At 37.5% G+C, this 12,264-nt stretch overlaps 1 protein-coding gene across 1 annotated transcript in view; it reads left to right on the plus strand.

Moving 5' to 3' along the window:
- Positions 1-12,264, plus strand: part of kcnn3 (potassium intermediate/small conductance calcium-activated channel, subfamily N, member 3) — a 64,163-nt gene that overhangs the window by 12,635 nt on the left and 39,264 nt on the right. The window contains exon 4 of the mRNA XM_084385384.1: positions 4,610-4,705. Coding sequence (XP_084241510.1) covers positions 4,610-4,705 — 96 coding nt within the window. The remainder of the gene's footprint in view (positions 1-4,609; positions 4,706-12,264) is intronic.

The raw sequence follows: 12,264 nt of genomic DNA on the forward strand, positions 1-12,264 counted from the left end.
AAATTAATGTGACCTCTTAAAATTATTAATGAAAATAACTTCCCCTCCCTTTTGCAATGACTTCTCTGATGATGTGTTTACTGACGCGAGGACGGGGCAACCCGTCACTCACAGGAGATCAGGAGCAACGTTCCAACAATCCAATTAATGTTCGAAAAGTCCCGCCCTACATTTTTTGTTGTTCAAGAAGCCTTGGATATTACAATAGGGAAAAAAGACGAGTGCAACTTCCATTTCATGCCACTTTATGCATCATGAGACTTGTTTGTGTTTCAGGATCGGAAAAAAATGTCTCGTTGTGTGTGTGTGTGTGTGTGTGTGCGCTGCAGGTTGTATGTGGCTTGTATTTGAGATTTTTCAAGTGAGTCACTTCATCCAACACCAGTGGTAAATGAAGAAATCGAAACAAGAGGAAGTAATTGCATTAGAATCACAGATGACTGTGTGCATTTGTGGCGGTACGTTCAACTGCGCGTGTGTGCTTGTGTTTGCGCGCGAATGTGTTTGAGTAACTGCGTGACAGACAGAAGGCTCGAAGATGACTGTGTTTTCAGACGTCAGAGCCGTTTTGTTCGGTGTTTATAAAAGGACCAGAGAGAGGATGCTGTATAGATGGAGGAGAAATGAAAAGAAGAACAGGAGTTATATTTTGAGCGTGTGAGAGAATGCTGATGGAGTTAATGGAGCTCAGAAAGCCTATTAGCTCTGCATGGTGTCCATCATGACCTGGATCAATAACTGCCAATCTAGCCATGAGTATGTTCGTCATACTCACTGTTCACACGCTAGTATATAACATGAGCTCTGATAGTCATGTCACAGACACTGAGGACTCACTTAGGAGGATGGTAAGAAAACAAAAAACGCAGGCAGAGCGAGAAGAGAGGGTTGGGGAAAGTGAGAAGAAAGCGGAAGTAAAATTCTAAGTAAAGAGTAAAGATCTCTCTCAATTTTGTGTGATGTCTGACATGACATGGTTTAATTTCATTTTTGAAATTTCCTGTATTAGTCAAGTTGAAGCAGTGCTATGGGGGATAGTGTGTTTCTCATTACATATAATGACCTGGGTCTCTCTCCCTTGACTTTCCTGTTAAACATCCACTGTACTATCTACTAAATCTAAGCTAATCTTATATATTTTTGTCACGTTCCAGTTGCAATAAACGTGAGAAAGGATCTAATCGCAGCAGTGTGTGCAGCAGTGCAGAACACTACGAAACAAAACAACCACTATACACACAACGGAAACTGACAATGAACAGAACGAAACGCAGAGCTTAAATACACAGACAAACCTATCAACGAAATGAACGACAGGTGCAAATGAGAATGAAACAATGAGAAACCAACTAACAGAAACACAGGAAACTGAACTAAATGTGATGAACTAAATGTAAAACGAACACAGATGATCCCTTTCTATTCTATTCTATTAAAATGATAATATATTTAACATAAATAATAAAGGCAAAAGTATTTGTTTATTATAATAATATAGAATAGAATATGGTATAATACATTACAATTATCAATTAGTTTTGCCTTTATTATTTGTTAAAAATAAAATAAAATAATATTATATCATATTTTATATTAAATAAATTGCATTGTATAAATAATTATATTTTAATCCGTTTTACTTAATTTTTACTTGAATTGGCATATCATTTTAGTGGACAAAAATGACACAAATGTGTCAAACATTTAAAACAAATTAAACATATATTTTACATGTTTACATGTTTACATACTGAAGTATTAGCTACTTTTTTAGAAGGTAGTGTTGTGAATTGTTGCTTCATGCCTGTGATTATTTTTTTATAGAAATTGTTGAGAACACTGCATTTTACAGTATGTTGTACATTTTTTGGGCAAAAGCTTATTGACAATGTGAGTTATACATTTTGCCTGGCGTGTAACTTTAGTTCAAGTTCAAGTTAATGTGCATTTGCATTATTGTCTGTGCATATTTGTACGTTTTGTGTGCGCGTAATGAGTTTCCAGACAGTCATGGCTTTACCATATCCAAGGACCAACAGTGGGGTTGATGAAGAAACATCTACTCAGATAAATCACGTCGAGCATATAGGGCCAATCAATCTTTCCACCTATTAGAGAAAATCATCTTTAGGACTTGTCTGAAAGCCTGACAGAGAATGAAAAGCAACAGTTGTATCAATAAGCTGTTAGCCCCTGGATGGGTACAGTGTGCATGTGCTCCAGTTAGGAGCCCTGAGTATTTATGTGTGTGTGGGTGTGTGTCAGTGTGAGAGTGAGAGACTGAGGAGCCGTTAGTCCCCCAGACACCACTGTCTGTCTGTCCTTGTAGAATAATGCTTCCAGTACGGAGCCTTAAATTAGACCCACAGGTGGCCAATCTAATAATGTGTGTGGTTCAGCTGGACAGCATCGAGGCTCAGGCTGGAAGTGATTAAGAACTTTAGCTTTTCAGTCAAGAGAGAGTTTAAGCAAGTTGTGTGTGTGTTTGTGTGTGTGTTTATTAAATCAAATTTGTGCAGCAGGCAGTAGTGTATAGTATATAGGTGTCAAGGTGAGATCCCTGCAATCACACACAGTCAGACAAATATTTGAGTAACCATGACATTCTCTGTGTGTGTCTGTGTGTGTGTGTGTGTGTGTGTGTGTGTGTGGTTTGAAGTGATGTGCATGTAATCCATAGATTATGAAAAGACACTAAAAATGTCTTGGCAGACTATATGGCACAGATGCACATGCTGCGATTGTGCTGTTCATTTTTTATTTAAAGAGATAGTTGACCTAAAAATGAAAATTATTTCATCATTTACTCACCCTCGTGTCTTTCCAAACCGGTAGGATTATTTGTCTTCCATGGGACACAAAAGGTGAATTTTTAATCAATATCATATATTTTCCCCTGATTTAAAGGGATTCTCCACTTATTTTGGAAATAGGCTCATTTTACAACTCCCCCAGAGTTAAACAGTTGAGTTTACCGTTTTCGAATCCATTCAGCCGATCTCCGGGTCTGGCGGTACCACTTTTAGCATAGCTTAGCATAGATAATTGAATCGGACAAGACCATTAGCATCTCTCTCAAAAAAATGACCAAAGAGTTTCGATATTTTTCCTATTTAAAACTTGACTCTTCTGTAGTTACATCGTGTACTAAGACCGACGGAAAATGTAAAGTTGCGATTTTCTAGGCTGATATGGAACTATACTCTCATTCCTGCATAATAATCAAGAAACTTTGCTGCCGTACCATGAGTCCAGCAGGCGTAATGATATGACGCAGCGCCTGAATTTGAGCCATATCAGCCTAGAAAATCGCTACTTTTCATTTTCCGTCGGTCTTAGTACACGATTAGGACTACAGAAGAGACAAGTTTTAAATAAAAAATATCGAAACTCTTTGGTCATTTTTTTGAGAGAGATGCTAATGGCCCTGTCCGATTCAATGTTCTATGCGCCAGACCCGAAGATCGGCTGAATGGATTCGAAACCGGTAAAACTCAACTGTTTAACTCTGGGGGAGTTGTAAAATGAGCCTATTTCCAAAAAAAGTGGAGTATCCCTTTAATGATAGTGAATGAGGACTGGGGCTGTCAGGCTTCAACGAGGTTGGAAAATGCCTATGGAGAAATCATAAAAGTGGTTTAAACATCTAATGAGGTGAAAGGTTTGGTGTTAGTAAGATTTTTTTATGTTTTTGAAAGAAGTGTCTAATGCTTAACAAGGCTGCTTTCGATTTGATCAAAAATACAGTAAAACTACAAGAAATACAGTAAATACAATTTACATTTTTCTTTCAATATATTGTAATTTATTCCTGTGATGGCGAAGCTGAATTTTCACCATCATTGCTCCAGTCTTCATTGTCACATGATCCTTCAGAAATCATTCTAATATGCTGATTTTGCAGTCAAGAAACATTTCTTATATTCATCAATGTTGAAAACAGTTGTGCTGCTTAATATTTTTTGAAATAGAAAACTTTTGTAACATTATAAATGCCTTTACTGCCACCTTTGATCAATTTAATGCATCCTTGCTGAATAAAAGTATTCCTTGCTTTAAAAAAATAATCTTGCTGAACCCAAACCACTGAACAGTAGTGTATATTCCAGATCTTCTGGTGCCATATGATAGATTTGCATGAGAAACGGATTGAAATTCCAGTTGTTATTCATGAAGAATGTAACATCTGACAGACTCTGATTTGATGTCATTCAGGGAATTATATCACATGATTAAAAATTTCCGTCTGTTCATCACACAGATCTACCGTATGACTTCAGAAGATTTGGAATGTAGTGCACAAGTCATTTGAACCACTTTTAAAATACTTCTAGTACTTTTGCATCCTTCTGAAGCTTGAAAAATCCATTCCCCATTGAAATTGCATGGGAAAAAACAACCATGTTTGTAGCTCGTGTCACGTCAGTCACATGAGTTTATAATAAAATGATGCCAGACATTTCATTTTTTGCTTAACTAGCTCTTTAATTTTTTTTGTCCCCCCCCCCCCCAAAAAAAAATACACAGGGTTAGCACCTGTAAGTGAATACTTCTCCGTGAAATAAAAATGGTGTGTTTACTAATAACATGATGTGTATGTGTTTTACAGAGCTCAATGTATTCTCTGGCGTTGAAGTGTCTTATCAGCCTTTCCACCGTCATCCTTCTTGGACTAATCATCGCTTACCATGCTCGAGAGGTGCAGGTAAACACACAAATGATGTTCTCACATTAGTGTCTATTGTTGAGGTGTGGACACATTCACCATTGTTCTACGAATTTCCGTGAGCGAAATCATGAGGAATTCATGCGATCTGGAATCATGCGATCTTAAGATTTCCCAATGCAGATCTCACAACAGGTTCAAGTTGGATGAATTTGCTGCGTTGACCAACAGGAATCTTTTGGTTTGAAAGTGACTTTTGTACTTCGTATGGAAGCTTGTTTCCACCACAGAATAAAACATTTTAAAAGATAATTGTGACTCAAAGTAAATTGAGTTTATATCTCGCAATTCTGACTTTATAACTCGCAATTCTGACTTTTTTTTCTCAGAATTGTGAGTTTATAACTCGCAATTGCGGCTTTATATCACACAGGTGTAACTTTATATCGTGCGATTGCGAGTCTTTTTCATGTCCTTTATGGGGACATTCCATGACATAATGATTTTTATACTGTACAAACTGTGTATTCTTTCCCCCTACACTGGGGGCTGTGATTTCTCTTCCAGACCACTGACTGCCCTCCCATCCCAAATGTGATATTTGACCAAACTATTATAACTTTCCAGTGTGTTTCACTCTGTTTAACAGCCACAATATGCAGCTACATTATAAAACGAATAGTTAATTGATAATTAAAATATTTGCTTCGAGCAGTGGTGAATCATGGCACGTGGGCATTCGAGGGCAGAAGCGTTCTCTGGGATGGCACAGGGACGCTGTGTGCAGAGGCCGCTCTCAGTCCCGTGGCCCATGTTAGGGGCAATTTTATGGGATTGCGCCCACTCCCTGTTCTGCTTCTCCCCATAATTGAAAATGAGCAGTGATGTGGCAGGAAACATTTTCCAAGGGGTGTCCTGTGCTTTACTTTGCCTGTCTCACTATCTGTCTGCACCATAGGAATAAGATAAGCTGTCTGCCCGTGAAAAAAGTCTCCTTATCTGCTGGAGGCCAGAAATGAGGGATGAATGATAATAGTGGTGTACAGCTACAGGTCAAGTTAATCAAATCACAAAACTTTAACTACTGCTCAAAAGTTGTAGGGTCAGTAAGTTTTTTTTTATATTTTTTAGAGAAATTAATCTTTTATTCAGCATGGATGCATTAAACTGATCAAAAGTGACAGTAGGGACTTACTTTTTTAGAAAAGATTTCCATTTTAGTTAACTGCTGTTCTGTTGAACTTTCCATTCATCATAACATTTCCGCTAAATATTAAGGCGAGACACTACAGGCAATTATAATTTTTTTCATGCATCTGTCAACTTCGAGATTTTGGGCTTTTGGCTTTTAATAAAGTTTTTTTTTTTTTTTTTCAGACTAGTGTAAAGAAAACATCAAAAATACACTTTTAACTGTATCTTTCAGAGCACTTATCTATTTGCGTCTGTAGATTTCAGTTACAGTATCTTTAAAGGTTTTCTCAAAATGAGTTTTTCCTCCTATTGAGCCAGAAATCTCCACTTCAGTAGCACTTACATACACCAAACTTTATAGTTTTATTCTTATCTACATTCTGAAGGTTTTTACAGAGGGGTTTGTTCATATAAAATGTTCCTGATTTTATACAACATTTTATTCCTAAAAATAATGGCGAAAATATATTTATTTCTGTCTGGTGACAGTATTTTCTGATTTATGGAGTGATAAAAAGAGATTTGAATTTAATCAGTTGTGCCGCTTAAGGCAAGACACCCCAGGTGCATAGGGTGAAAAAAAATCTTGTTTAATTTTTTTGATATATTAGAGTCAAAGGTTTTTACTTTTGCATATTTAAACAAAATTGCAGAAAACTTGTAATACAATTTTTTTTGTTGCAATTATTTATGTAATCAATCAACTGTGGAAGTATGGTGATATTTATTAGTTATTTTTTTTACCCTATTCACCTGGGGTGTCTTGCCTTAAGCAGCACAACTGTTTTCAACATTGATAATAATAAGAAATGTTTCTTGAGCAGCAAATCAGCATTATAATTATTTCTGAAGGATCATGTGACAGACTGGAGACTGGAGTAATGATGCTGAAAATCCAGCTTTTACATTACATTTTAAAATATATTAAAATAGATTTTTTTTTTATATATTTAAATTTTTTTAAATGTAAATGTGCCTTTATTTATATATATATATATAGTACATATCTTTTTCTTATTATTTTTAAGTTGATTTTCAGCAAGACACAAAGATGTAAACATTGTTTATTTGGAACATTTAGTATGCTTTTATCCATATGCACGTCTGACAAATCTGATTTATCATCTGTCCTTCCCTCCATTTTAGCCGGCAGTACATTTAATAAGGTTAAAGTGACAAACGTGTGACCCCTTTGAAAATTACAAATGCCTTTTTAAGTAATTCATCATTATGAATGATTCAAATAATAATTGTAATAATCACTTTCCTTTTCAGTTGATGTCACAAATTTTCAATCAGTTCCCAATGAATGTGGTCTAATCCTACCCTTCTTTTTCGTTGAATATCCTGTTTCACCTTTAAATACTACTCATTATAGGAGAAAAATAGGCTGTGAATGTTGACTTTAAGCTAACAGTTTGTTGATTTTTTTAGGACTAGCACAAGTGTGTGTTTCTTTACACAGGGAAATCTGTTCATACATTTATCCAACAGAATATCATTACAAGCTCACACATGCAAACATGTTCTCCCTTGTTTTCACTTTATCGCTGTGTATCCACCCACTTTGTAATTTCCCTCATCACTCTTTTGCCATCTAACACTCACGCCTCTATCAAATTATGCCCGTTTCTCTCTCTCTCTCTCTCTCTCTCTCTCTCTCTGTTCAAATCAATTCATTGTGTGCTCTCTCTCACGCCGTGTTATGTTTTCCTCTCCTTCCCTTCATCCCCCTGCTTCTCGTCGGTTTTCCTCTCTCTCTCTCTGGTTGTATTTTTACCTTCATTCAACCTTCCCTTGCCCCCTCTGTCTGTGAGTCTGTGAATTATTCGTCTGCTTCAGGCTCTTTTAAGCTGCTGTTGAACACATGCACAGATATACAGCTCCGGCACTCGTTTTGCTCTCCGTTTCAGGCCAATGTGTGTGTGGTTGTGTAAGGGTGCAGACGGTGTTTCATTCATTTCGTTGGATTGAGAAGTTTCTCATGTACGTTCGGCGTTATGCAAGTGTTTTCATGGTGATGAGACTCTCTCTCTTGTGTGTGAGTCAGACTTCAGCAGCTCTTTCCTTGACAGAGACTGTGTGTGTGTGTATGTATGTGTGTGTTTTTGTGTATCGACGCAGTTTAAGGGAGATAAAAACATGATGTGAGTAGGTGTTGATTAAGGATGTTTTTGAGGAGAGAGACAGAGAGGAATACGACTGGAATGACTGTTTATTCTTCATCCCTACATTCCCAAATTTACAAAGGTAGCAATATTGATTCATTATTATTTGGCACCTTAAATTAAAAAATTGTATTATGTGATGTGATCATGTTCCAAACCTATTTGACTTTCTTCTGTGGAACACAAAACAAAATATTTTTGAAGAATGTTTCAGCCCATACAATGAAAGTCAGTGGACTACAAAACAAACAAAATTGGACCCCACTGTCTTTCACTGTATGGACAAAAACAAACAAACCAAAAAACTTATTTTTTTTCTTTTGTGTTCCACAGAACAAATTCATAACGATTTTGAGATGGGGGTGGTTAAATTATGACATATTTCTTTCTTTTTGCGTGAACGATCCTTTTAGTCCTAGTCCTGTGAATCTCTCAATGTATCCCATTTTTAGGGTGTTCATACTTGGCATGTTTAGTTCGATTAAAACGAACCCTCGTGCAATTGCTCTGTTAGTGCGGTTCATTTGAATAAGTGTGAACGCTGCCGAGAGCACTGAAAAGATGGGTCTTGGTTCACTTTGAATGTAATGTGAATGCAACACCTACTAAAGACTAGCCTGACTACGTCAGACTTCTTACTTCCGCTCAATTTCATTTCGCTTCTGTACTCAGTCTGAGACAGCGTAATAGCTTTCCGTTTTCCTCCGGCCTGCAAACAGCCGGCCAATCAACGAACAGAGGGCGGGCTGAGAGCCGTGACGTAGACACTGATTGTACCGTGGATGCGTAGATTTACTTCACATAATCTGCAAAAGTCGTTCACAGCCATGTTCACTCCGGTATTTCGCTCGATGGTTTTGTTTTCGCATCATACTACATGTGTTTACAGTGGAAGTTAGATGCGGCTGAGCATGCGCATAACACACGCCATAACCAAACGTTATGTGATTGGCTTACGGGAACCAATGATTTTAAACTTCAGACAAGCGCCTCCCTGCGAGAAAGAAAACGCTTTTCAATTATGCCATGCCAGACTCTGTCTACGAAGCAAAGCGAAGTAGCAGAGTTTGGTATTACCAGGCTAACTAAAGACATGTAAACAAATCAAAAAAAGGAAGATGAAACCCTAAAAAGGACAGAATGCTCACGCATACCTGTTTTTTCCATTGTCGTGATGTTACCCATCACAGTTCGGTACTGGCATCAGAACCGCGTCTCGCAGCAGATCTTCGTTTGTGTGTGTGATGGAGGGATTCCTGCTGTTTTGACTCCTCCACACATTTTATAAGCTCTTCACGAGTTCTCAGCTGGTCAAAATACTATCACATGTAGGCTACGCACATACAATGAGTGCATTTAGCCCAGAACACAGCACTGTTTTTAATGTTTGGTAAGTTTCATCTCAAAATAGGCAATACGTCATAAAAGCAGACCAATCAGGTTGTGAACGTATCCCTATGCCTTTAGGTTCGGTGATAAAAATGCCAATCTGAACCCTAACATTTAGACCAGGACTAAATGTTTGATTGTTTGTTTTGGTCCGGACCAAACAAACCAAGTGAACCGAACTTCAAGTTAACACACCCTTATTTTCAGTTCAGTCAAAATCCACTTTGCCATTATGGTTGAAAGCACCTCTAAGGTAGCGTTTGAACTCAAGTGTACGTGTTAATGTGAGTGCATCTCTTCTTTAGAGCCAACAGGCTTCATCCTTGGCAAAAGTTTGTGAACTGCTTGGCTCACCTAGAACCACATTAAAATGATTCATGGCTGTGCAGCTTCAGCTAAGACCTATTAAAGAGTTTGGTGAATCACCAGTATTACATGAAGCCAATTTTATAATTTAGCTTCAAGGTTGGGCTGATTCTAGAAACGTTTTGCTTGAGTGGTTTTTATGATGAGCTTTTGGAAGCTGTTTGGCCCTTGGAGACTTAACACACTGCGCATTTGAGTTCATGTATTTGGTTGGTGACAACATGAGACACTGTAAAAGACTATATACAAGGATAAATCATTGATGTGGAATTTCACAGGTATTTGCTGGAATAAAACATTGGTTAGCCATTGGAAATTTACCATGGAAATCAAATTTGTCCATGGTAAATTTCCAATGAAATTTCCAGGAATTTCCAGTTATTTGTTGCTACAACAAAACTGTGGTAACTTGGTATTATCATTACTATATATAAAAAAAGAGAGGTTATTCAGAAATGGCATGACTAAAGAGTTCTGAATTTTTTTTATTGAATTATTGAAAAAATAACAACTCTATTTTGGTATATTTAAATATTAAAATTTTGGCAGAAACTAAAGTTTGTCCTATTATATAACATGCTCTACATTTTTGCTTAGCTACAGTATATTAAGAACTGAGGCCGGTTGCCACACTATTTATTCAGTTAATAGTACTCATAGTAGGCTTATTTTTTAAGTTAGATTCCCATATACATTATTGTATTATAGAGTCTACTAAAGGTAGGGTAGGCAATTTGTTTTATAAACACTTTTTATTATACTGGTTGAAACTTTCTTCACATCCTGATAGCAATCAATAATAGAAATGGAAGTCTCAGGACCAAAAAATCTTCATCCAATCATCCGAATTCAATGATACGATGTCCTACCTGCCTGTCAACATATGTATTTGCATACCTCCGCGCACCCTGCTCTCGCAGACATCACCCGTCTTCAGCGCGTTCCTTAAGGCTGTGCAGAGTTGTAGACAGACGTCAGTCACCGAGCACCAAAAACAAACAGCAGCCGCCTTTTACAGTTCCTCCTGAACCAAAACAATGTGCTTGTGCTGTGTTTACGCCATGTCGTAACCGTTATTACGAGATGGCAACCTGTGGCGTTTTACCCAGAGCTGTTCACGTCCTCAGACTCAGAATTGTGCGTTTCTATGTCAACTATCAACACCGAAATTAATCTGCAGCAGTCAGGAGGTACAAGTAAGGGCTCTGTAAGTTGTCTACATTCATTATTATTGTAACTTTACGTGGTTTGAGACATGAGGTCATTTAACGCCGTCTCTCATCTCGTGACACTTTGCAGACTCTGCTGTGTGCGTTCATGTGTTTTGAATGATGCGTGGTTTGGATCAGGAAGCATGGATCTCATACTTTCAAAGCTAACTTGCTATTGCTAGTCGCACCGGTATTGCCTACCATACCTTTAAAGGGTCCCTATTATGGATTTTTGAAAATGACCTTTCATGTAGTGTGTAACATAGCTCTAAGTGAATGAAAACATCCTGCAAAGTTTTAAATCTGAAAGTGCACCGTATATAAAGTTATTGTCTTTCAAAAGTAAGAGTCGACTCTGAGTCAATTAAATGAATAGTTTTTCAAACGAGTCATAGGCCGTTTCGTTGAGACGTCAAGACGAAACATTAGTATATTGCCCGCCCACTTATTGCGCGCGCAGACACCAGGGAGAACTTGAACCTCAAACCAACAGCTGATTCCTGTGGATACTGGATAGCATCATGTCGAGAAGACGGCGCTGTGCTCTATAATTTGAAGGTAAAGCGAGCCTTTATTTTACTGACGACTGCTTCTCAAATCTCAGAATTCAGTGCAGGATTCACAAACCATTTTTACTCTTGAAAGATGGTGTTCAAAAAACTTAGTTTTGAGTTTTATATTGTGTAGGTCTCCTGCTAGCTGGCTAACTCTTACTGAAATACTTCTGCTAATCAGTTGTGGACCACTATTACCTATAACTGTGTCTATTAATGCAGATTGTCTGTCATTCTCACTACTTTGAGGAAATATTTGTTTTACCAACGTTTATGTTAACTTACATCAGATTATTCACTCTAGAGCTCGGATCATCGGACTCACGCTCGTATTGATATGGTCAAATCGACGTCATTGTTCGTTACTGTCTTTAGTTTACTGTGTAGGAAGCCTCAGGACAGCTGACGTTGTTATGGCAATGGGCGTTTTACGGTAGACCAATCACAACAGACTGAGCTGTCTGGCCAATCAGAGCAGAGTAGCTTGCGGAAAGGAGGGATTTAGAGAGATTGATTCATCTCACGAGTCGTTTGAGAATCATTGAAAATGTGATGATGTGCAATATTATGAGGAAATTACCTTTGATGCATGTAAACATGTTGTAGGAGACTCCACAACAACATTAGGAAACTTTAAAATAGCATAATAGGTGACATTTAAACATTTTCATCGTTACTGACCAGGAAAAATGTTACAGTTCATATAATTTGATTGT

The sequence above is a fragment of the Rutilus rutilus genome (genome assembly GCF_951802725.1).
Source record: "Rutilus rutilus genome assembly, chromosome: 17".
Classification (NCBI taxonomy): domain Eukaryota; kingdom Metazoa; phylum Chordata; class Actinopteri; order Cypriniformes; family Leuciscidae; genus Rutilus; species Rutilus rutilus.